A 25,252-nucleotide genomic window follows, 5' to 3' on the forward strand; every position below is an offset into this window, starting at 1 on the left:
CAAAATCACCACAGCACCTGGGGCTAGATGACTATCAACAGAACTACTATGTCAAAGGGCATATCCACAAGGACTTTTGATAGATATTGTCAACTTTCCCTCTAAAATGTTTGTACTAATAGGCATCAGTTTTGACAGAGAGAGCAGTGGATCCTTTTTTTTTTCTTCTTAAGACTTTATTTATTTGACAGACAGAGATCGCAAGTAGGCAGAGAGGCAGGCAGAGAGAGAGGAGGAAGCAGGCTCTCTGAGTAGGGAACCCGATTCGGGACTAGATCCCACTCCCAGGACCCTGGGATCATGACCGGAACTGAAGGCAGAGGCTTTAACCCACTAAGCCACCCAGGCGCCCCTAAAAGCAGTGGATTCTAAGGTCAAAAACTTGCTGTGTTGTTTTAAGCCATGATCAATGTTCATTTACCTGAAATTATAAGAAAGAATGAGAACAGGAACACTTAAAAGCTACCCAAAAGGAGTGCCTGGGTGCCTCAGGCACTGAGTCTGTTAAGGGTCTTTGGCTCAGGTCATGATCCCAGGGTCCTGGGATTGAGTCCCACATCAGGCTCCCTGCTCAGCGGGAAGTCTGCTTCTCCATCTACCCGTCCCTCCTTCTCACTCTCTCTCAAATAAATAAAATCTCTTAAAAAAAAAAAACGAACTACTAAAAAAAATCCCAGTGGGTATTAGGTGATTTGCTTATTACCTACTTTTCCTTTCTTCTCCGGGGACAATCTAACGTCTAGTCTCTGAAAGGCACGGAGAGATCGGTGGGAGAGAGAAGCAGCTGCTGGAGACCGAAGGCCCACAGAGTGGATTCCTGTCTGTTGACAAAACTGTCTTCTCGTGTTCTTTTCTGGAGGAATTAAATGAGCCATGCTGGGAAGACACAATCAGCTGTGATGGACTCGCGGTGAGAGGCGGGGATCGCAAGATCAAAGACGGGATTGGGAAGCGGGCTGTGTCCAAGACGTCCTAGGACGCCAGCCTCCTCCCATCGCTCCAGGAAGCGCCGGCGCTCCCAACCACAGACTGCGTTTCTCATGACAGAAGCACACATTGTCAAGCCCTTCTGGACATGGGCGCATTGTTCTGTTGGTAAAAGTGTGCCTGAAATCGTGTCATAAAATGCTGACACATTTGTCACTCAGTGGGATTCTACTGTAAGCGTAAATGCAATCCCGAGACTGCCCAGTTTAAGAAGAAGGACTATACTAAGCCGTGTCCACAACGACCCGAAAATGGACACCAGAAAGGGACGGCAGGAAAGGATGGAAGCCGTCCCGGAAGGAAGGCCACGGAGAATAAGAGTGGCCTCTAGAGGTGAGTGGCCAGACGCGCGGAGCTGCTAGCTGGTCAAGGCAGGAGAGGAAGCCAAGCATGGAGTCTCCAGTCCCACCAACTGGCTTTGAGACTTTGGGCAAGACCCACTCACTCTGCCTGCCTCTCAGTTTCTCTGCTGGTCAAGGAGGCATGAGAATGACCCCCCTTTCCCCCAGGACTGTGAGGACAACACGACAAATAGCTTAACAATGCCTCGGGCCATTAAGAGCAGGGACAAAGTGACACCTAGTCTTACTAGTGGAACGGATTTGGCCTCTCACGGTGATGTCTGCTGTTCCGGTTCCCTTCACCAATAGGTAGGCACACGTAGCTTTCTCAGGGGGGCCCTTGAAAAATAGGAAACTAACGTAAGAATCCTCAAAGTTTGCAAAACAGCACGGCCCGAAATGTATCTCTAGCAATTATCGGGGAGTAGATAGCCTAAAAAGGTCTTATTATGTATTTCCCTCTCGTGATAAAACTCCAACTCATTCTATGTTTCATGTTCAAGGACAAAACGCAGCTTGGCCCGCCCCACGCTTGGCTAGAGGACTGGGATGTTCCTGGGATTAGTTACATTCACCTCTGGTCAGGATGAGGTCTGAGGCAGAAGCCAGTCCCGCGGCGCTGCTCACCGCCTAGCTCAGGTAAGACCGCACAGAATGTCTCCTGTATTCAACCGATTCCAAACTCTACAGTTCTATGATTGCTGTAGATTTAACCAGTTAGCTCGAAAGATGTTTATGTACATTTATGATTATTTTTTGGAAGTCGGGGCATTGGTGATGATGTGGGCATAATTCATGAGTCAGGTAGGAAAAATGTTTACGCTTGAACCTTATTTTTAAACCTTTAGTGGCATTTATCTTATGCTGAATTTACTCCTGGGCCATCAATTTTTGTTTCTCCAGTTAATTCTGGGGTTGTCTTTTTCTTCGGTGCAATAATCTGCTCTGTTTCAGTAAGGGTCATCTCGGCGGGCAGACGAGCTTATGGGGGGGTTCATCTGACCGGGACTTCTGAAATCCCGAGGTGCAGCTCTGGGGACTTGTTCATTTAGATGAGCCCAGTGACTGATGAATCAAGGTCTAAATTCTATTTTTTTTTTTAAAGATTTTATTTCTTTATTTGAGAGAGAGAGAAAAAATGAGTGGGGAGAGGGAAAGAGGGAGAGGGAGAAGCAGCCTCCCCACTTAGCAGGGAGCCTGATGCAGGGCTCGATCCCAGGACCCTGAGATCATGACCCGAACTGAAGGCTTAACCAACTGAGCCACCCAGGCACCCCTCAAAATTTAAATTCTTAAGTTCAGCATTACTCTCTCCATTTTTAAGCACATGCAGCCAAAACTCAGCCCTCTTTTGGGGCCACTGACCCTGTGCCTAACACCATTATTTGGCCTGATGTCTAAATTCTAAATAGAATTTAGACCTTGATTCATCAGTCACTGGGCTCTTTGTAATGATGCAGGGCGCATGCATGGCTTCTGTAATGTGACATCTTTCAGAGACTTGGTGGCTTTTCAGAGACGCATACCTTTGATCTTCTGGGCTGTTTCGTGGATGTTCTTAAAGTAAACACAGAGAGTTGAACCTCTTGATTTGCATGATTGGTCAGGGTTTTTTGGGCCGAGTAGAGAACAATTTTCAGAGATCGAGTAGAGAACAATTTTCAGAGATCATCTCAGGCTACGTAGGGAAGAGCTGGAACTTTTCTCATATTCCGATACTAATAATGCCTGTCAAGTAATAAAGTCCAAAACAGAAGGCAGGACATCCAGACAGTGGGTTAGACAAGCAAATGGCTGACAGCAAGTTTCTGATCTTCGAGGTTGTCAGGCTGGAGAATCTTCACTCCACTCCCCCGACCTGGGTATCAGGAGGCTTCTGCTTCCCTGTGCAAGAGGGTAGAAGCCAAGGAATAAACTTGGTGCTTCTCCCTATGGCATTTACTTATTCAAAGATTTGAGACAAAAAGACCATGGTTTTTATGTGGGGGAGAAAGAACCCAGATGCATAGTAGAGTGGGAAGCATCCAGTGCTGAAGTTTGAGAAGAGCCTCTCACGGGATAGCTGCTTGCAGCAGGAAGCTCTGGGCTCCAACACTGCTGCAGGTGGCTTCTGGAAGAATCTGAAAAGGTGAGGTTCCCTGGCTCATCTGGTTTGTCCATCTGGGCTCCTAAACTCATCCTGCACCTGCCTCCTAGAATGCCTTTCTCTTCTGTCTGCCTCTGCTAATCTCTGTTTTCTGGCAAGCCCTGGGACAGATGCTCTTTCCCTTACAAAGGACATCCTGATGGACTAGGCTTTGACTCAATCTCCTTGTCCGCTCCTGTCTATGGCACATACGGATTCCTCCGAACAAACCAGACCATGTCTCAACTCCTCTCTTGGTTGGCTCTCCTAGAGAGCACAGCCTGAGAGTTGTGCCACCTGGAGACCACGGTGCTGTGTTGAGAGTAGGACCTCCGTAAACATTTGAAGAACGAACAACGGATGAGTGAGAAGTGGGTATTGTCCATTAGTGACTGAGCAAGCAGCTGATTTTATTTCTTTCTGGAAGTGAAAACCAAGGGGACAGGGGTTGGCCTGAGCTTTAAAGGATTTCCTAAAAGAAGATGAGAGGGAAGAAATGGAAAACCATCCCTTTAAGACAAGCTTCTCACCTAGACAATGCACTGACACAGGAGGAGGGAACTCTGAAAATGCTCACACTGGAGAAAAACCATTAGATCATGACGATTTGTCCTCATTTCCCAAGTCTAAAGGGAAGGCGAACTGTTGCTGATTAATTTAGTGCTCCCTATTGCCCTTTTCATTAGTAATGCAGGCCAGGTCATCATCCTCTTTGATTTTTTGGTTACATCAGCCCCAGTAATGGACTTTTGCTGATAAGGAAATATTAGTTGAGAAGGAAAATGGAGTTGTTGAAGCAATAAAATTAAGTAAAGATGGCGCGGGAAGGACATTGTGTCATCAGTGTATCAATATGTTGCAATCAAATTATCAGATACTTCCTCTCTCTAATTCCCTTTAGAACTGTGCTGTGTCCTAAGGCCACGTTAGGAGAAGCTTAGCTCTGCTGGGTACGTTAGGAGAAGCTTAGCTCTGTTGGGTAACACATCCTAATGCGGAGGTTTCCCAGCTTTGTGCTGCGTCTGGAACTCGCCGAGCCTATTAGCTGCACCTATGCCCTTTGTGGGAAGTGTTTAAAAGAACTGGAGTTGGATCAGTGAGTTTCCTGGGCACCGGTTCTGTTTCTGCCTGTGATCTTCTCTGTGGCTTTAAGCCAAACAGGGAGAACTTGACTGCCTTTTAATTTTCCCCTTTGGCAGGCAACAAGGACAGTATTTATCTGGCAAATGTTTTAAAACCTGAATAGAAAGCAAACTTAAAATGTAAGGGGTCATGCATTGTATCCGCTGTGTTCCTGTCCGTGCAGTGGGTAAATTTCAGTCCTGGTTCCAGGGCGAGATTTGGCAGGGAATCCGCACCCTTACAGGACAGTTTCCCTTCTCCAGCCACCTCCATTGTCTGGTTTAATTTTCTCGGCTTTTTGGTCATTCTGAGCTCTCTGTGGATTCGTTCACCAGAAGAAAATGTCCTCCCAAGTCTTATTGCCACTCCTGGCAGATAACCCGACTCTGGTTTTACTGAGAAGATTAAGGCTCACTTGGAAGAATTAAACTTACTCGTCTCTGCGGCTGCCTCCCAGTTTTGGATGAAAGGGGGGACCTCTCTCTCCCTTTTCTGCAGAGCTCACCCTTGCCCCTGTGTCCTGGATTGACCTCCCCTGGGTTTTATGGTGTTTTTTGGGGGGTGTTTTTGTTGTTTGTTTGTTTGGTTTGGTTTGGTTTTGCCTCTTCCTCTTCCACTTTCCAGTACTTGCACGAGCCAGGTCTCCCTTGCAGCCGCTTTCAAATACGCCCAGTCTCCATTCTGTTCTAAAAAGCACACAAACACCAGAACGCCTTAGCTTGACCTTGCTCTCTCTTCCAGTCTATTTATTGCCTTCTTCCTCTAGCAAGACATCTCAATTTCCTCTTCCCAGAGGTTAGTGCTGTGGCTTCCTTTCTCTTTCACTGCTGAAATTGCATTCTCAGAGGTCACCATGGGTACCCGGTGGGCCCAGGCCAGAGAGGGTTTTGTGTTAGCCTCATCCTTCTTGTTTTCTCAAAAGCATCACTTTTCTTTCCCTCTACTTTTTCTTTCACACTTTCACTCTGACCTACTTCTCTGCTTACACTGTGTGTGTCAACTAATGGTGTTTCCTGAAGTTGTCCACCACACAGCATCGTGGCGGAGTCTGAGCTCTGACATTGACCTAAGGTTGAATTCTGACTCTGCCACCAGTTAACTGCATAACATTTGGCCAAGACATCTCCCAGTGCCTCAGTTTCCCCATCCTTAATATGGGGATCATAATTAGAGTACTTACCTTAGATTTGTGGTAAGAATCAAACACGATAGTCTACGAAATATTTACCTGAACGATTGGCACGTAGAAATACCCAATAAACATTTATTAGCATAACAATAAACTCCAAGAGCTTTGAAAATGTGACTTCTTTTCTCTTAGGACATAGAGCCTGCCCACTTTGCCAAACACACGGCCAGACAATAAATAATTAGGGATAAATAGATTTATAGGAAGTCCAGGGACGGAGAAGTGAGGGGAGGAGAGGAGGTCTCCAAATTTGCAAGTACAATTAATTCCCAGTTCTCTTGTTTTGTTTTACCAATAAATCAACAGTTTTGTTGAGAGTTTAAATCTGTCCTCCTAGCACCGATGGTGTTTGTGGAGCAGAAGGGGGCGTCAGCGTTAAAGCTGTAGCTGTGGGTGCACCAGCCAATCACAGAGAAGCTGCTCCGCCTGGAACACAGTGTCCCATCCCTAGATTAATGCTGCTGGAACTGGATTAGGGAAGGAGGTTTTGCAGCTGTGCGCGGAGCCTGGAACCCGTCCATTGAGTGATGCTGCCATCTAGTGGTGTCATCGGGGAACTGCTCTGCGCAGAGCCCTTCCTTTGGTGCAGGGGCAGAGCCTCGGAATTGCGGTCCTTTCCTTACAAAGTGTGGGTGAGACCCAAACGGAGGGAAGAATAAGGGGGAAAAGACAGCAAGGGGAAGGGGGAACGACACCTCAGCACCGTCTGGGAAAGTAAAGGACACAAGTGATGCTTGCAACCACTAAGAACAATCTCGTCGGTATTCGAGCGCAATTCCCTCCCCCACCGCAATGCGGTCATCTAAACTTTGTTTCCCCGCCCTGGGATCCTCACTTTCCAACACTCTGTGCTGACCCGTTATCCCGAAAAGATCCTTCACCTTCTCATTCCCCTTCTTCCACGTTAGGAAGTCAGGGCTGGGAAAATTGAGCCTAGTCACCCCACCTGGCGACCACAGCGGATTCGACCCGGGCTCCAGCCGCACCTGCAGCCGCTGACCACGTGACCGCCGCCAGGTAAGGGCCCGCGGGGCTCCGGGCAACCCTCCCAGCGCCCAGAGGAGGCCAAGGTCAATCGGGATTTCCCGGGCGGTTTTGGAATGTCACTCGCGTCACTAACATCAGGGGCAGTTGACATTGTCTTTGTAAAACTGAAGTGGGCAATGTTGGCCATAAAGCCAATCTTTCTTCTGTTCGCAAACTGTGTCAGTCCACCTCTGTCCAACAGGTAGATTATAGGTCATTATATCAAGTCATCAAAGGGCTTTAGGAAGCGGGAGGGGCACTGAAGGGGAGATGTTAGTGCCAACATGTGGACATAGCATGTCCAGGGCGCTGTCTGGGGACCGGACATCTGCCTTACACACAGTGACACCCTGCACGCGGAAGTACAGGTCATGGTTTCTGCTGTGTCCTTACTAGCGATTTGACCTGAGTTGTTGACCTTACTTTAAGCATCATTTCCCTCTTTTCTAAAATGCACATAATTAAACTGACCTCTCAAGATTACTTCAAAGATTAAATCAAGTGCAAGAAAAGCCCCTCATTTGGGAGACTGGGACTGGCTTGGAGAGAGCTAATGGAAGAGGGTCCTTAAAGCAGAGAATCAGAGAAGGCAATACACGCCTCACATAGTTTACCTTAAAATATAGACTTCCCTGGTCTTTAATGTAGAGCCGTGGTCTTTTCTTTCAATGTGGATCCACGAGCTGATGGCTTTTGAGGCACACACATCATCTGTGAGTTCTGGTTTGGGTTTCATTCAGTGGAATGAGATCTGAAAGGCACCCAGGGGAGACCCGTATAAAGTCGCTTCCACACGGTCATTCAGATCCCAGTCATGGTTCCATGAAGACTCTTCCCCAGTGCTTACTGTCCACACTGTTTCTAAGTAGACAGCAAGATCCTTCTCATTGTTGGATCTTTCCAAAACATTCCATTTTGATTCATAGAAACAACTTCCTTTCTCTGTGTATTCATTTTTCATCAATTTCTTGAATGCTTAAATGCCACAGTTATGATAAGAAGTACAGGTGTCAGAAACTGGTTCTTGGTCAGCATAAAAGGAGAAGTGAGGAGTGGGCACCATCAGCCACACTCACTGGTTGGTGCAAGTCATGAGGGTATGGAAAATACGGTTCCCTTGGCAAGTTGGCTCAGCAGAGGTCAGCTGAAACGGTTTTCCCTGCAGTGTGTACAAAGCGCTAAATGTGGTACCTAGCATACACAGTGCCCAGTATGTGGTAGATGTTAATATTTTTATGATGATTAATAAGGTCAGTATTGGGAGGGTTTTTAGAAATCTACCAGTTTGGGGGCATCTGGGTGGCTCAGTCAGTTAAGCACACAACTCTTGATTTCAGCTCAGGTCATGAGTCAGTCCTGAGATGAAGCCCTGCGTCAGGCTCAGCACTAGGCATGGAACCTGCTGGAGATTTTTTCTCTTCATCTGCCCCATCCCCTCCCTTCCCCTCCTAAAAAAGAAAAAACAGAAATCTAACAGTTTCTTCCCCTTGTTTTACAGAAATGATCAAAGTGTTTTATAATGTTGGCCTTCATAATATACCTTTTGGCTTCACTGAATAAAAAGGATTATTGACCATAAACCTAATATTTTGAGTCAGAAGGATTTAAAATTACAGAGGCATCTGGGAGTCAGCCTAAAGCACAAAGCAGTTTTCTAGGTTACCCTAAATCCATGTTTGTTCAGGAAGACCAGGAAAAATCACACCATAGTGATGAAGACAAGCTCCAGGCTCTCAGAAATAGTGAAAACCAGAGCGCAAGGTCTTAACACACCCAGGGAGGACTTCCTGGAGGAAGAATGCACATGGGGATGAACGAAACTATAAGCAGAGCCATGCCTTTGGCTTCATTGTGGCCAGGTGGCCTCCCAGACTCCATCACACCCACCTGGGCACCTGGGATGACCCTAGCAACCCACCAGAAAAACCTAATCCCTCAAAGCAAAGTGTGGGAGTGAGTGGGCTTTGCAGCTCCAGTTAGAACACTTAAGAAATCTTTGACTCCATAGGCCGGCGTTTAAAATCCTCCTCCCCGAGATCCTGCGTGACAACAGACGGATATTGTCCTTTTGTTTGGTTGCTTTGGGTCTAAGGGAGGAGGGCACCGCAGGCAGGACGGACGGACGGGGAGCAGCAAGTTCACAAGCCACAAAACTCCAGGTGAGGGGCTCTGGGACCCCAAGCTAACTTTTATGTCCAAGAAAAGGGTACAAATTGTAGCCTGGACAGCTCAATGTCATTTTTATTGTGAAAGAAATTCAAGGAGCTTCATGAACACAGGATGTCAATACCGTGTCCTCTGCAAAGACCCCGACACTCTCTCCTCTCTTATCCCCTTGGCCCCAGCTGCTCCTCTGACTTCTGGGGTCTCTCCTGAGGTGTGGGGTATGTCAGTTCTGGAGTTATTTAAGTTCCACTGTAGAGGCAGGAGGGAAAAAAAAAAAGAAAGAAAGAAAGAAAGAAAGAAAGAAAGAAAGAAAGAAAGAAAGAAAGAAAGAAAGAAAGAAGGAAAGAAAAGGCAGTGCTGGGGTCGGGTCCTGTGCCCTCTGAGATTCCGATCCAGTAACAGTGAGGTAGGCCTGGGGTCAATACCCAGCACTGTGGGGGATTCTAATGTCGGAGGCTGGGCTGATGCGGTGAGAAACAGCTTTGTTTTTCCTGCTCCAGAAATGGAGATGAGCCCTGACAAGCTGTGTGACCGAACTAGCTCACAGTTCTCATCTTGTAATGAGAAGGCAGGACGGTAGGAAGGGCTTGCTGGCAGAGGTGGTGAGCTAGACACAGAGCCCCGGGCGTTTTCCTAACCTCATACCGAGCCGACCAAGAATAGCACTAAGCCCTCACGGACTTAGCACTGCGTGAGAGCCTCCCAGCGCCTTAAATTTCGACCTGACTATGAAGAAGTGATGGGGCTGGAGGCTTGGCCTCTGAACCCTGGAGCAGATGGTTTGGATGGCTAAACCCCTTCCCTGCTCTGCTAATCCGACAGGAGAAGTCCAGCGTAACGAACAGGGAACCGGCTCTGCTTTCCTACTCCACGGAGAGAAGTCTCAGGTGTGATTTTCATGCATCAGAACGGAGATACCAGCTGTCTTATAAGGAGGCCTCCTTAGTGAGCAGCCCCCAGCTCGACCATTTTCAGCTCCCCTACCCACAGCCAGGTGCTTGTCAGCTCTGATCAGGAACATTCAACCCCGTGAGGGGCGGGATTCTACGGAAACAGAAGGTTGTGTGGAGAAGAGCCCCAAAAGAAACAGCCAAGCCTGTCTGGCATCAGTGTGAATTTTAAAATCCCTTCATTTTGGAGAAGACTGGCATAGGAATAGTGTCGTTTCTTTCTCTTAATGCAGTGGTTTTCGAAGTGCGGTCCCCAGACCAGCAGCACGCAGGTATTCCCCGGGAGCTTGTTAGAGATGTGGATCTGGGGCCCTGCTTCAGACGCACGGAATCAGAAACTCTGGGGATCAGGGCTGGGAATCTGTGTTAGAACAAGTCCTCCGAAATAAATAAAATCTTAAAAAAAAAAAAAAAAAGAACAAGTTCTCTGGGTGATTCTAGCCCATGTTCAGGTGTGAGAACCGCCGGCATTTAATGGAATGTAGAACTTAGGGGAATGCCTTTATGCAAACAAAGAAAATATTGCTGATGGGGGGCAATTTTTTTTTTTTTTCTGGGCTTTTGTTTGAGATCCCCATTGTGGTAGTGAGGGCAGCTCTGCTGACCAGAGATGAAGAAGAAAAAGAGCCCAAGGGGTGGAAAGGAAGAGGTGTTTTCACGGACCTCTCCAGTGTCTTCTGACCAAGAGAGCATCACCGGAACCTGCAGAGGGGGAGGGGCAAAGAGAGTGGAGGAACCAATCTCCTTGAACCTCCAGGTCAGAGTCAAATGTTCCAAGCTGTTTAACGGGGCTGGGTTTTGTCAGCGGCCTGTGCTTAAATAAGTTAGCAATTCAAGTACAGTTAGTAGGGTGGCCAACATGTCCAGGTTTGCCTGACACCTCCCTGGTCTTAGCACGCAAAATCCCACATCCCAGGAACCGCGCCCCCTCTCTGGGGCCAGGCTTCAGGTTTCTCTCCCACACCACCAGTCAAGTCTCCAATTCTCAGCAGATACCTACGGGGCGTCTCATAATTCATTTCATTTCTGACACCGGCAGGTGACCAACGACCAACCAGCTAGACTGGACGTTCCCTCAGGTCTCTCCTTGGGTTTGAGGAATTTGCCAGAACGGCTCACAGAAATCAGAGATACACTTTACTTACCGAGTCACCGGTTTATTATTAAAGGATGTAATTCAGCAAAAGCCAGGTGGGAGATGCATAGGGTGACGTATGGGGAAAGGGTATAGAGCTGCTGCACCCTGAGTGTGTGACTCTCCCCAGATCGCCACGTGTTCAACAGCCCGGAAGCTCTCTGAACCCCAACCTTTCGGGGTTTTGTCGAGGCTTCATTTTACCTGTGCACAGTTGATTCAATCATTGCCCGTGGGTTGTCTCCAGCCCCTCCCGCCTCGCAACAGGAGGGGAGGGGACTGAAGTTTCCAACCCTCCAGTCACGGGGTTCGTCCCCCTGGCAACCAGCGTCACCCGCTGGTAAGAAAAGGTTTTCAGAAAGTCACCTCATTAACATGACAAAGATTTCCTGATCGCTGTAATCAGTTGGGAAATTCTAACGGGTTTAGGAGCCCTGTGCCAGAAACAGGGACAGAGACCAAGTATATATTTATTATAAGTCACCATACTGCGGGGCAAACCGAGGTGAATGGTCGGCACTCACCCTCGTTCAGTGACTGCCCAATGGAATTACTGGGTGAGCTTTAAGATTAGGGATGGCGGGGCTCACCTCCAGAGATGGTGATAGACTTCCTCCCAGGCACCACCAGGACATCTGGGAGATGGAAAGTTCCTCAGGGGACTTTATTGTGGCTAGCAACCGACAACCCCTGTAGCTCCTTGCGTGTCATTTCTCCCACTAATTTTTTTTTTTAACCAAAACAAAAGTCAGTGGTTCTGATGAAGCGAGACTCCTACCACATACCACATACAAAAATGGACTCAAAATGGATCAACAATGTAAATATAAGAGCTAAACTCTAAAAAATTTTGGAAGAAAACATAGGGGAATTCTTCATGACTTTGGATCTGGCAATGGATTCTATTATCCTAGTTCAGACTAGTTTACACTAGTGTACCTCAACTCACACGGTAGATCAGAAATACTTTGTGAGCTCTATTTACTTATAATATGTATTTTAAGCAATATATACTGGCAGTGAAATTACAAAACTGTAGATATAAAATAAGAAGCATGGTTGCTCAGATTTCTACCCCACAGGCAATTTTTGTTAAAATTGCTTGGGCAATTCTTCCCTGTTCTATGCACATGCAAGCATATAGGTACAAATATGTTTCCCTTTCTCATACTAACAGTAGCATACTGATTTTCACTCAACAGCATGTTTTAGAGATCATTTTAGCATGGGTGGGCCTGCCCAATATTCTTTTTTTCCTTCCAAAAAATTGTGTTTATTAACATGTTATCCATATGGATTTTTCTTTTTTTCAAGTATGTTTTTAGTGGGTTTCCCCCCCGGTATTCTTCTCCATGACAGCATTGCGGTCATCTGTAGTTGTATAGTTGTAATATATAGTTCTAACTTATTTATATTAAATAATTAGTCACAACTATCAAAGGACATTATAGACTGTTCGCATTACAAAGTGGCAGTGTCTATTGTATATGTCTGTGTCTGAGTAAATGATGTGCCGTTGTCTCTGTGGGGTCCCAGAGTGGCTGAAAGATAGGTACATTTCAGAATTATAGTTGATGATATCAAGATCCCCTCTGAAACGCAGTACCAATTTACATTCTTGGGGAACTTTTGAAAACACAGCGTTTCAGGCTACTTTTTACTTTAACTCATGAGACTCTGAGTGGGGCCCTGAATCTTTGTTTTATTTCCTTGGTGATTCTGATATAAGGCTCCAGGACAGAATGGGAGCCATGGGACGGACGGTCTGGGTGCTCCTGCTGCATTTCCTCCTGCTGTTTATCTACTGCTGGGACAGCTGTGTCACCTCACCAAGGGGACGGGGTCCTAAAGGACAGGCCTCAGGGATGTTGCTTCTTTGTGTTCTTACCCTGGCACCGTGTTTTGTATGACACTGCTTGTCGATGACAAATCTTGGAAGAGTGTTTGTGGCTCATATGACGATTCTGTTTTCTTCTAGATCCATGGATCAAACACAGAGAGGAATCCTGGGCCAGCCCGGGCCGGTCCCCACCACCCAGCCCAAGAAGAAAAGGACGTCAGTGATGTCTTTCTTTTCCAAGGTCTGTCACAAAATATTATGAACAGAGGTCCCTCCCCAACAATCACCTGTAACAGCGCCTGGTCTGCATTGGCTGTGGTCGCTCCACTGAGGTGCTTCTGGAAAAAGCTTGATGACGCTTCTCATAACACAGACCGCAGGTTCATAGGGTAACGAGATAAGCAGGAAGGAATTTAGCTTACTGCAAACTTAATCATAAAAGTATAGAAAGAGCTACAACGCATGCTGAGAAATAATGATGAGATCTGGTAATCACCCAAATACCAAATAGGACTGTGGGTCCAGTCTGCAGCCCCTTGTGCCCCAGGATAGTAAGGAGATGGCTTTTCCTGGATCTTGTCTGGATTGTCTTTGTTCTGACATCAGCATATGTTGCTGTGTTATATGAGGCACAGAACACTGCGCCCTGCCTGGTCTCATAGGCTCACCACAGAGGGGACCCGGTTCTTGCCCTGCAGTGACAGTTAGTCCTTGATGTGGCTTCCTGTGCTAGTCACACGGTGTTTCCCATTTGCTTTACTTATGCATATCTGTTCCTAATCTTAGTTGCTCAGATATATGCGTTCTGGGGTGGGACAGCCTTTAGGTGTCCTGAAATGTTTGTAGGTGTGCTTTGCTAGTCGGGCCAAATGCTGTTAAGAGGTTGAGGAAGACGAGCACTGAGAATTAACCCTTGGATGTAGTTGTGTGGAGGTGGGGGTGGGGGGCATCAATCTGACTGCAGAAGGTTCAAGAGATAAAGGAGAGAGGAATTGGAGAAAACAAGTCTAGACACATCTTTCAAGGTAGAGCAGGAAAGTGGGGAAGAGCTGGAGGAGGACGAAGGGTTGGGAAAACGCTTTTCTTCGAGATGGAAGCCGCCCAGCATTTCTCATCCTGTGAAGGATCCCTGGTCTCAGCTCACACCAACTCTCTAAAGCCCCCTTTATTTATTTATTTTTTTGTTAATGATTTTCTTTATTCATTTGACACACAGAGAGAGAGAGAGATCGCCAAAGAGAGCACAAATGGTGGGCGGGGAACCCAATGTGAGACTTGATCCCAGGACCTGGGGACCATGACCTGAACCCAAGGCAGACACTTAACTGACTGAAGGTGCCCCTGAAGCCCTTTTTCTTCTGAGCTCTAGCACACCCTCAGTGATCCTAGAGCACCTGTCCCCATATTTCCCCCAACCTTTCTCAACACCAGCCCTGCATTATTTGTCTCTACCTAGTTCCTCATCCACCAAAATTCTTCATTATGTAGATCAAACTAATGTATTTCCAGGAATAATCAGGTGATTTTTTAAAAAAAGATTTTATTTATTTATTTGACAGAGAGACACAGCAAGAGAGGGAACACAAGCAGGGAGAGTGAGAGAGGGAGAAGCAGCCTCCCCCTGAGCAGGGAGCCCAATGCAGGGCTCGATCCCAGGACCCTGGAATCATGACCTGAGCTGAAGGCAGTTGATTAATGACTGAGCCACCCAGGTGCCCCAGATCAGGTGTCTTTAGGTGAAGAAAGAAGGGCTGAGTTGAGCAGGCCACGCAGGATTTTATTTAGAGGGAGGGACTGGGGTTGGAATAGGTATGACTCTGAACACTCCCCAGATCAATACATTTTTTACTTACTACACAGGTCTCTTGGACACTGAGGTTCCAGAAGCGGGAGTCTCTGAAGAATGTGTTTTCCATCTTGGCAGAAAGAGCCCAGGACCCCAATGCTAAAAAGCGCCACATGGCAATGAGAGGCCTGGGAACCATGGCCTGTGAGACCCCTGACAAGGTAGGAGAGGAAGGTGGCACCCAACTGGCCCTCATGGCCTGGAGTCCCCAGGACAGGGAGATGGTGCTCCATGTACCAGTTATCCGCTGCTGTGCGACAGATCACCACAGACCTAGCATTCATCCTCTTGTAGTTCCCTTAAGTCAGGAGTTTAGGTACAGCATAGCTGGGTTCTCTGCCCAGCATCTCACAAGGCTACCACCAGGTGTGGGTCAGACTGCGTTCCTTTCTGAAGCCTGCGCTCTTCTTTCAAGCCTCTGTGGCCGTTGGAAGAATGCAGCTCCTTCCAGGTGTAGGACCAAGGTCCCTGCTCTCTTGCTGACTGGCTACCTCAACTCATTGAAGCTCTTCTCTCACAGCATGTGAGCTTTCTTCTTCAAGGCCAGCCCAAAAGCTTCAACCACTCATGCCTGCTCAGAGGAACTCTTACGTAGTGTGATACAACCATGGGAATGATATCCCATCCTTGTTGTCATATTCAAGAGGCTAGAAGAAAAGTCACTGCTTCCTTCCACATTCAGAAGAAGAAGAGTAGACAAGGGTGTGACTCATTTGGGGTTATTTGGGGGATCTTCACACCTCAGTAGTATCAGCCATGGGAAACAGAGTGGCAGATGGGATTAACACACACCTGGACATCACCCTCTTGGGTGAATTTAATTTATTTTTGAGTAATTTATGCCTGTGTAGTAAAAGATGTTTTACCTACCTCTTTTAGCAACTGTCAACTTCAGTGATCATTTCATCTCACCCCCGATAAAAGTATCTGCTGTGCCCCAGAGGCCTAGATCATCCAGCCCACCGCACTCCTTGATGCTCCCTTCCCGCCCTCATCTGCTCATAGGCCAAGCTCCAGACTGCTCTTCCTGTTGTTCTTCCAAAATTGAGCTGGATCTTGGGTCAGGTTAATGGAAAGCATTTGTATTTCAATGAGTGTTGTTGCCGTAGTACCCGAAGAAGCTGTGCTCTCAGACCAAGTCCTAGGTTACTGGAGGATTAGAAGTAGGATTGCTTTTCAACTCGCAGGGAGCAATTTCTGGACTACTCATACTCTTCAAACTTGTTAACAGGTGAGAAAGTATAAGAAAATTGTCCTAGACCTGCTGGTGCATGGATTGTATGACCCTGTGAGTGCTGAAGTCATCCACGAGAGCTTGAAGACACTGACCATCATTTTGGGCAAGATCCAGGGGAAAAGTCTAGGCTCTTTCTTCGTAGACATCACTCTCCAGACCAGGACTTTATTAGATGATGTAAGTGAGACAATTTGGAAGAATTCTAGATTATTAAAGTTGAGGTAGGATGAGAAATATATAAGCCCTGGCTGGTGTGTTGCTCAGAGACCATGGTCTGTATTATTCACTTCTTTATTAAGAAATCATTGAGAGACTAGTATCATACTGGCAGTTATGGAAGACATATAGAAGGAGGAGTTTTTGTTGTTCTGGAGAAGTGAATATATACACACCGATGATGAATACGGTGATGAAGATGATGGTCAAGGTGATGGTAACAGTGCTGACATGTATTGAGTGCTCTGTTAAGGTGTGACGATAACACTAGTTAGCATTTAGCGAGCCAGTACTGTGTGCCAGGCACAGTGCTAGGCAGTTCTCATGGGTTATCCCATAGAATCTTCTCAATAACCCAGTGAGGTAGGCACTATTATTTATCTTCACTTTATAAATGAGAAGAAACCAAAGCACAGAGAGGTTAGGTGATTTGCCCAAGACTCACAGAACCAGTGAGCAGATATGACCCCAGACTTTCTGACTACAGGACCTGGGCTTTTTACTGCCACGGGACAAGGTCGGCTAAGTAGAAAGTGCACTGATACATTGTTTGCTCTGAAACTGTGGAGACTCTGAGATACCTTCCTTTCAATCTGACCAGTTAGCCTGCTGCAGACACACACACACACACACACACACACACACACACACACACACCCTAACAGAGAGATAATACCTGTAGAATAGGAAACAGACCTACAGACCTTTTATTTACTCACAAAGCACCTTGAGTGAGTTCCCCCACTGAATTCTCTGGATGGACCCGAGCCACATGAGAGGAACAGAAATCTTGAAATTATGAAACTCAGAGTTTATATAGGAACTTTTGCCCCGTTTGCCTCTCCTCCTGCTCAGAGAGACAGAAGAGACCTTTGCTCTGGAATGCAAACCAGTCATCTCTGTGGGTAGCGAGGAGAGGAAGCCCTCTACCTCCCTGGAATGTAAACAAATATCTCCAGAGAATTGTCTAAATCTCTCTGCAGGGCCTATCTTTTTTTTTTTTTTTAAAGATTTTATTTTATTTATTTGTCATAGAGAGAGAAGCGAGAGCAAGCACAGGCAGACAGAGTGGCAGGCAGAGGCAGAGGGAGAAACAGGCTCCCTGCCAAGCAAGGAGCCCGATGTGGGACTCGATCCCAGGACGCTGGGATCATGACCTGAGCCGAAGGCAGCCGCTTAACCAACTGAGCCACCCAGGTGTCCCTCTGCAGGGCCTATCTTAATTTCCAGGGCTTGTTTGCATGCAATCACTTTTTTTATACCCAGATGAACTATAATTTTTGACCAGAAAGCCCTGGGTGTATAGTAACCTGGAGATATTTGTGGAGAGTTGTTTCCTGACAGTGTATATCTAGTGGAGCCTTCTTGACTGTCCATCTCACCCTGTGCTCTCTCATGCATGTGTTCCCTGTCATATGATTATCAGGCCCCGAGCAGGCCAGGCACCCATCTTATGTGTCTTGTATCTCTTAGAGTGGAAGGGTAGCAATGAAATGAATTATGCACATACACATACACACATACACGCACTGGTAAAACAGCGAAGAAAGTGCACCACTAAAGCAATTTGTGGAAGTGTCCCATGTGCTAAAAAATATTTTTCAGTTCTTTATGAAATGGTCAGTGGTCTTTGGTCTTGCTGAGTGTCTGTGATCCCACAGTTCTAGGTGCTCCTTGCCCCTGAAGAGGCTCAGCCCAGCTCAGTTCCTCCTGGTTTGCCTGGAGATTTCATGGGACCAGGAAACACTGATATAAACACTGATATAAAATCCCTTCGCCAACAGTCAGGAGACTGGGTGCTACCCCGGTTCTTTGTCACCCAACAGTGAGACTTCCACAAGTCACTGAAATGCCCTGAGCCTTGATCTACTCATCAGGAAAGGGAGATACTTGGACCAGACCTCTCACTTTGGAGAACAAGAAAGGACTGCACCCCCGAGATACCCTCAGAGACCATTCTGCTAACTAAAAGCAGGGAAAGTTGGCAAGGTGTCAGGAAAGAAACAATTGTTATTTCTATCACAGAAGCGAGAAATTCAGACCAGAAGTGAAGGAGATGCCCTAGTAGAAGCACTGGGAATAATCAAAAGGAGATGGGTCAAATGAATGAAAATTGCAGCTACCCTAAATTCCTTTAGGTAGTGACATGGGATGAGCTCCCAGATAGATCATTTGATGAAAAATCAAAGTACATGACAATGGGATGGTGTGCTTCTGTTTGCCTAAAAATGTGAGAAAGGACTATATGATACATATTTTATTCTTTTTCTTCTTAATTTTTTGGAGGGATATGCACAAAATTTCTAACTTTGTTCATTCATGGGAGGGAAATTGAGTGGTAGGCAGAAAGGGGTAAGAAGGAGACTTACTTTTGTTAATAAAATGAATTGATTATTTTGAATTTTGAACCATACAAATGTATTCTATCTCCAAAACTTTGAGTAATAAAGAGCAGAGTTGGGAAGCTTGGATTAGCACAGTGATTCCCCCAGTCTGCTTGTCTTGTCCTCTGGAGAAGACAGTCGGTCAAGATTGTCGTTCAAGCCAGCTAAGTGCTTTAGACGGGATCTTGTCATCCACACCCACCCATGCAACAAAGTACAATGACTGTGATGTCCTTTGATGCAGTGGCCTTATGGTCATGACCTGGGTTCTGTTTTGTTCGCCGGGAATCTGCAGGAGAATGACAACATGAGATACTCAGCCTTCGTCTTGTTTGGCCAATTGGCGTCCTTTGCTGGGAGGAAATGGAAGACATTTTTCACCAGCCAGGTCAAGCAGACTCAAGATTCCCTCCTGATCCATTTACAGGACAGAAATCCCCAGGTTGCCAAGGTAAGTCTGTGAGAGTCCCATCCGCTTCGCTAAAGCTCAGGCCGTTCCTGAAAGGGGCTGCGGTGGTGCCCTGTTGCGCTGAGCCACTAGACCTCTTCCTGCTGGTTCCGTTAGGGACACTCAGAAGTGTATCCACGTGGGGTGCCTGGGTGGCTCAGTGCGTTAAAGCTCTATCTTCGGCTCAGGTCATGATCCCAGGGTCCTGGGATCGAGCCCGGCATGGGGCTCTCTGCTCAGCAGGGAGCCTGCTTCCCTTCCTCTCTCTCTGCCTGCCTCTCTGCCTCCTTGTGATCTCTGTCTATCAAATAAATAAATAAAACCTTAAAAAGAAGAAGAAGAAGAAGAAGAAGAAGAAGAAGAAGAAGAAGAAGAAGAAGAAGTGAATCCTTGGAAAGGTCCCTGCCCAGGGACTCATCTCTCTCTGAGCCAGCGGGCTCTTTTCCATCTGCTCCTGCCCCATGGGCCTGATCCAGTGCCTGCCAGAGGTAGATAAACTCAGGTTACTGGAGTGTTGGGGGCAGAGGGGCCCTAACTTGGGTCTAATTTGTGGGGCAGTAGCCCACATGACGAGGACATGAGCTCATGCCAGCTAGCTTCTGACAGTGCGTATGTTCCCCACCCCTGGCTTCTCAATCCCCTCTAGAGCTTTTGTTTTATTCTTAGAGAAAACATGTCCTAACAGGGTTGGATCTATGTAGGTTTTCAAAAACCACCAAGTGTGAAAGGTTCCACTAAACCACTTGTCTTTTTTAAATTAGTGCACACGAGGGGGCACCTGGGTGGCTCAGTGGGTTAAAGCCTCATCCTTTGGCTCAGATCATGATCCCAGCATCCTAGGATCGAGCCCCGCATCGGGCTCTCTGCTCAGCGGGGAGCCTGCTTCCTCCTCCCTCTCTGCCTGCCTCTCTGCCTACTTGTGATCACTGTCTATCAAATAAATAAAATCTTTAAAAAAAAGTTAAAAAAATAAAGAATTTAGTGTACACAAGAGAGACAAAGAGAGAGAATTTGGGAATTTAGGAATCCAGAACTACTTTTGATGGGATGATAACCGGTGGTAAACTATAAAGTGTTACTCTCCTCACCAGCCCCAATTTCTAGACACGGTCATTTTAGAAGAAAAATCCTTGAAGGCTGACGTCTTCAGACTTTCTGGAAGTTACTTTCATACCCTCAGTAGCCCCCAGACCACACATCCGGTGCAGTGCTCTTCCTCAGTTGGATTCTAGAACTCTCTAATGTTTTTGACAATAAGATGGTAATATTATTTTTCTCAGGCTTGCAAAACAACATTTCGAGCCTGTTCTCCATATCTGAAAGAAAGAAAGGAAACCGGCTTCCAGACTGAAGAAGATCAAAGGAACCCTAAACTCTGCCGGCAGCTGGTGAGTGAGAGAGGCGGGGAGAGAATTCTCCCAGAGGTCCCCACCTCCTGGTGTCAACCCAGAGGCTGGGCAGCCACACTTGGGGGTTCCTCCCCATAAAAGAACTCAGGCCAATTGTGTTTCCCTTGTAACTAACCCGTCACGCAGTGTAAATGACAAAACGCCCAGAGGATTACACACAAAATCTATTGGCACTCCTAGCGTAGACTATTAGATGAACACAGGCCATGATCTGAGAGTCTGAAGACTGATGGTCCTCACGCTCTGCCTTTGACAACGGCCTACTCGTCGTAGAGTCAAGGAGCTGTGTTGAACCCGTCCCTCACGAGCGCTTTTGCTGATTTCTTTCAGAGCCACTATCATCCCGAGCTCCTGCAGTTCTTCTATGCAAATAAGATTCTGTAAACACAGAGCCACAGGGAAATTGTTCCAGTGAGCACCTTGCTGGGGAGCTGATAGTCCCCCCTCTTTTAACTCTTCGGATGCTTCTGCTTGCCTCTTGGGATTGTACTAGAAAACGGGATGCTGGGAGAACAATTGATGGCAATTGCATGGAATTGTATGATTCTATCCGAAGTAAATTCTCAATTGCTTTTATGTATCTCGTTTCCTCCCCATGCAAATTTGATGAGAAGGTACCTGCTTTGTTGAAAACATTGAAAGCTTACATAGATTCGGTGCTTATTGTTCTTTTTGCTTCTTAAGTTCGTCTCTGTCACCTATCTTGTATTTTTTATTTTATTTTTAATTTCTGAGGTTTAGGAGAATATTACCTCAAGTGATTTTTTTTTAATCGGTCATTGATACTTTGCAATTTGTTATGGATGACTTTATTGGCAGGATCCATTTAAAGTTGGTGAAAGGCCCAAGAAGGGGGTTTGGAGACTACCTTTAGCTTCTCATAATCTTCAACAGTCATTGCCTCCAAGATCATCCCTAACACAAATTAATAAAGAGAAAAAAGAATCTAGAAAGTGTGTATTGAAAAACCTCAGGCTAACAGTAATGTATGCAATAATAAGTAACATTTATAGAAAATGTTTATTGGACACTAAGCGCTTTGCAAGTATTATTTCATACTTACAACACCCTATGAGAAAGGTACTATTGTTATCCTCATTTTCCAGGTGAGAAAAACTAAGGCACAGGGAAATTAAGTAGCTTGCCCCAGATGACCTGGTGAGAGACGGGGCTGGAATTTAAGCCCGGACAGTCTGACTTCTGGAGCCCATATTCAATCACCATATGATTCTGCCTCAATGTGGAATAATTGACAGATGGTTAGAAACGTAAAAAAACAAAAAACCAAAAAACAAAAACCACACAACAACAACAAAAACAAAAAGAACAAATTAAAAAAAATACACTCAGCTTCTGCTCTATTTAACTCAGTTAACTTTTGCTTTTATATGTACTAAGTACACATCTCTATTAATTTAATTGGTGGTCTAAGTATATAGTTTTACTTGTCACCTCTTGGCTAATTATGTCAATTTTGGGGGGCAGTCAATTCTAATTCTAGGAGGGATCACATGGCTCATATAAAAAGTTTCAAGAAAAACCTCAGCCTCTCCTACTTTCCCTCCAACCAGTTTACCTCCCAAGCTTTTCCTGTAGAAATCCTGATATTATCACCAAACTTGGCATTCAGGCCATACGGGACGACTGTGTCCAGTTTGGGAAATGGAAAACACAAGAGGGTCATAAGTGCTGCAGAGGGATCTTAATATTGTTCTGAAAATTGGGAACTCTAGCTTTCCGGGGACAGGACTGTATAACACAGATGAGGGGTGTCTCCTAGGGGACACAAGAATGTGGCAGATGGCAGAAGGGGAAGCAGGAACCAGAGGCATGAATGGATTTTCTTCCTTCCTATTTTGAGGTTGGGGTACCTGAACCAGGGACTCGGGAATGGCAAAGACTCCAGAGCAGGTGGGATGCTTCTGAGCTGAGAGCCTTCTCCCTTCCCAGATGTTGGCCTGTTTGAAACTATGTTGCAAGGTCCCAGTAGAATCTGATGCTTTCTGCTAAGCGATCAGTGAGTGGCCTGAGAAACAATTGCATCTGGCCAGCATTCGGACAAAGCTGGAGGTGGAATGGGGCAGGCAGGTTATATGCACTAGAGCAGAAACATCCATGTACTTAATGCCCCTGAGCTGAATAAAATTGCGGAAGATGCTATTGAATTGGCTTTAAGATCTGTGGTGGACTGTTCACTTGGGTGGCCTCCAATGAATCATGTCTCCTAACACTCGTGCCCTCTGTAGACCCTTCCCGTTGCATCTGGGCTGGCTTTGTGGCTCACTTTAACCATGAGAATGTGCTGAAAATACCAGTATGCCAATTTCAGGCTACTCTGTAAGAGCCCTGGCAGCTTCCTTTTTTGTGCTCCAGGTGAAGCCAGCCGCCATGTAAGAAGCCAGATTACCAGGAACGAAGAAGAATGTCTGAGATCATCGTTTTGGAGGAAAGACCAGGCTAACTGCGTGGGATGCCACGTGGAGAGCTGAGGAACCCAATCCACAGTGAAGTCTGAGGTCCAGGCGCATGACGCACGTTGGCCGTTCCAGCCAGACGCCGGCTATCCACGTGACCCAGCTAACACCAGCTGTCTCCATGAAGCCCATCCCAAATTGCAAAATTGTAAGCAAGGGAATCAAGTGATTGCTGTTTTAAATTGCTAACTTCTGGGATAGTTTGTCACTCGGCAATAAGTAACCAAAAGAGGTTCCTAATCACTAATTTTGTCATTTGGCCAGTTTTGTTTTGCTCTTAATAAGTCCTCTTTGAGTTTAAACTATATTTCTAGAAAGTTGTATTATGATGGAATTCTGCGGTGAGAGCAAGGGATGCCTTTTTTGGACGTTCTTGGACCTTTGGATGCCTTGTTCTCCTTTTTCTAGCTCACCCTGTGCATCACAGCGCCCAGCGCGCAGCAGCTGATCCAGAAACATTTGCTCAGTGACTAAATAGTTGCAAATTGTAGCGGGAACAGCGTCCAAAGTAGTTTGCTACTCTGGGATCTTAGCCAGGGGCTCACACTCTTCCTTTCCAGCTTTTTCTTCTGTTACTCTTTTTGCTTTAGCCAAGTTTGGCTCCTCTCTCTTTAAACCCTTCTTGGTCTCTTATGCTCCTTTGCCTTTGTTCAGTCTCTCCTCCTTTTGCTTTGAATTCCCTCCCCCCAGCCATGCATACTCCAGGCACACCCCCACACACATCTCAGGTGTATATCTTCTCTGTACTTTAAGACTGATCAGGGGCGCCTGGGTGGCTCAGTGGGTTAAAGCCTCTGCCTTCAGCTCAGGTCATGATCCTCGGGTCCTGGGATCGAGCCCCACATCGGGCTCTCTGCTCAGTGGGGAGCCTGCTTCTCCCTCTCTCTCTGCCTGCTTCTCTGCCTACTTGTGATCTCTGTCAAATTAATAAATAAAAAAATCTTTAAAAAAAAAAAAAAAAGATTGATCATTGCCTGATCCCCTCAATCAGGAAAGAGCTCGCATTTCTGAATTCCCAGAACATTCTAGCAGTTTTATGCTGCTTGACATGTTTGATCTCTTTGAAAGTTTTTTTTACCTCCATGTCTTTTTTTCCCCTGGTTCAAGAGAAGCTGCTGAAGGAGGGATCCTACCCTGTGTAGCTCTGTCACGTGACCTCAAAGGTACTCAGTAAATGCTTAGTAAATACATGTGGATTGGGGAGGAAAAAGTCCGAAAGTCATCTGAAGCTACTCCCCCTTGGGAGAAGCCCATTTTGTGAAATGAGGACCATCATTTCTCTCCTTATAACCCATCTGCAGGTGACTTTTATGCTTGTGTACTTAAGTAACCCTTTCCATGTAAGATGCCTGTTAATTTGCTAATCTAAAGGTAAGGCTTTGACTTTTTTTTTTTTTTTAAACTTTTAAACACTAGATATGCAACAGTTGAGTGAATTAAAGAAAGAAACAGGAATATTCAGGTGCTACCATGCTATGAGCTCAGGGTACAGATCCACATAAAACATGGTCCCTACTTTCCCGTTGCCCACATGATGGACCTTTCTTAAAGGGAAGGAGAAAGGAGAGAAAGACAAAGAAGGAAGTAGAAAATCGAACAAGTAATCAGTACTGGAACTCACTGTGAACAGAACCCAGTGGAATTCTGGTCCGTAATGTTGAGTTATAAAAAGCACGAGTGTGTTTTACAAGGAGAGAAATAGTAGCTGTGTGGACAGCTAGCAGATAGTGCTAGAAATAAGGCAAATATGTATTTGTGCTTTTCTGCATTTTCCAGGTTTTCAGCAATAAGCATGTATTACTTTTGCAATCATAGAACACATGCAAAAATTCTCTTTAAAATAAAAATGGACTCTGTATTGGTGTGTCAGGGGCGTGCTGCTTATTGGTGTGTAAGGCGGCATGCTTCGGAGAGCCTGGGATGGTTTTCGCTCACTCTCAGTAGTATGTGTTTGCCTTTGTCCTTTTGTGACATTGTCGTTTTAGCCTACTGATGACAAATAAAGTGACTTATGGTTGATTGTCAGTGTATTTATGTTACTGACTTTACATTCTTTTGGTATGACCATAGGAGAATAAGTCTTTTGTTCCTGTTTTTATTTATGTGTTAAACGCTCTTAGAAAAACCTCGGGTTCTAGAGAAACTCAGTGCATCCCAGTTTACTGAAGAGAGAGAGTTTGATATTGCAAAGGCCCCTTTAAATTATCGAGTTAAGCAGACTTCCAAGCCTGACATGGAAGATTCTTCATAACGGACACCAACTTATGATTTCCCTCGGCTCTTCCTAAATTCCTCCTACCTGGAATGCTTCACCCTCCATTTGTTTGTTTCTATCCACCATTCACTGGGTGCATAGA

At 46.0% G+C, this 25,252-nt stretch overlaps 1 protein-coding gene across 3 annotated transcripts; it reads left to right on the forward strand.

Moving 5' to 3' along the window:
• Nucleotides 1-1,085: 1,085 nt before the first annotated feature.
• MRO (maestro) lies at nt 1,086-24,925 on the forward strand. 3 transcript variants are annotated; one of them, XM_059140319.1, is made up of 10 exons: nt 1,088-1,320; nt 1,832-1,967; nt 6,673-6,781; nt 13,020-13,122; nt 14,742-14,888; nt 15,959-16,141; nt 18,860-19,015; nt 20,293-20,400; nt 20,752-20,832; nt 22,795-24,925. In XM_059140319.1, the coding sequence occupies exons 4-9, from the start codon at nt 13,024-13,026 to the stop codon at nt 20,803-20,805; spliced, it is 747 nt and encodes a 248-aa protein (XP_058996302.1). In that variant the 5' UTR covers nt 1,088-1,320; nt 1,832-1,967; nt 6,673-6,781; nt 13,020-13,023; the 3' UTR covers nt 20,806-20,832; nt 22,795-24,925. The 3 variants fall into 3 exon arrangements, with proteins under 3 accessions (XP_058996303.1, XP_058996302.1, XP_058996304.1); XM_059140321.1 differs by lacking the exon at nt 20,752-20,832 and having other exon boundaries at nt 1,092-1,320; XM_059140320.1 differs by lacking the exons at nt 6,673-6,781; nt 22,795-24,925 and having other exon boundaries at nt 1,086-1,320; nt 20,752-21,705.
• The last annotated feature ends 327 nt before the right edge of the window (nt 24,926-25,252 follow it).

The sequence above is a fragment of the Mustela lutreola genome, chromosome 11 (assembly GCF_030435805.1).
Source record: "Mustela lutreola isolate mMusLut2 chromosome 11, mMusLut2.pri, whole genome shotgun sequence".
Taxonomy (NCBI): domain Eukaryota; kingdom Metazoa; phylum Chordata; class Mammalia; order Carnivora; family Mustelidae; genus Mustela; species Mustela lutreola.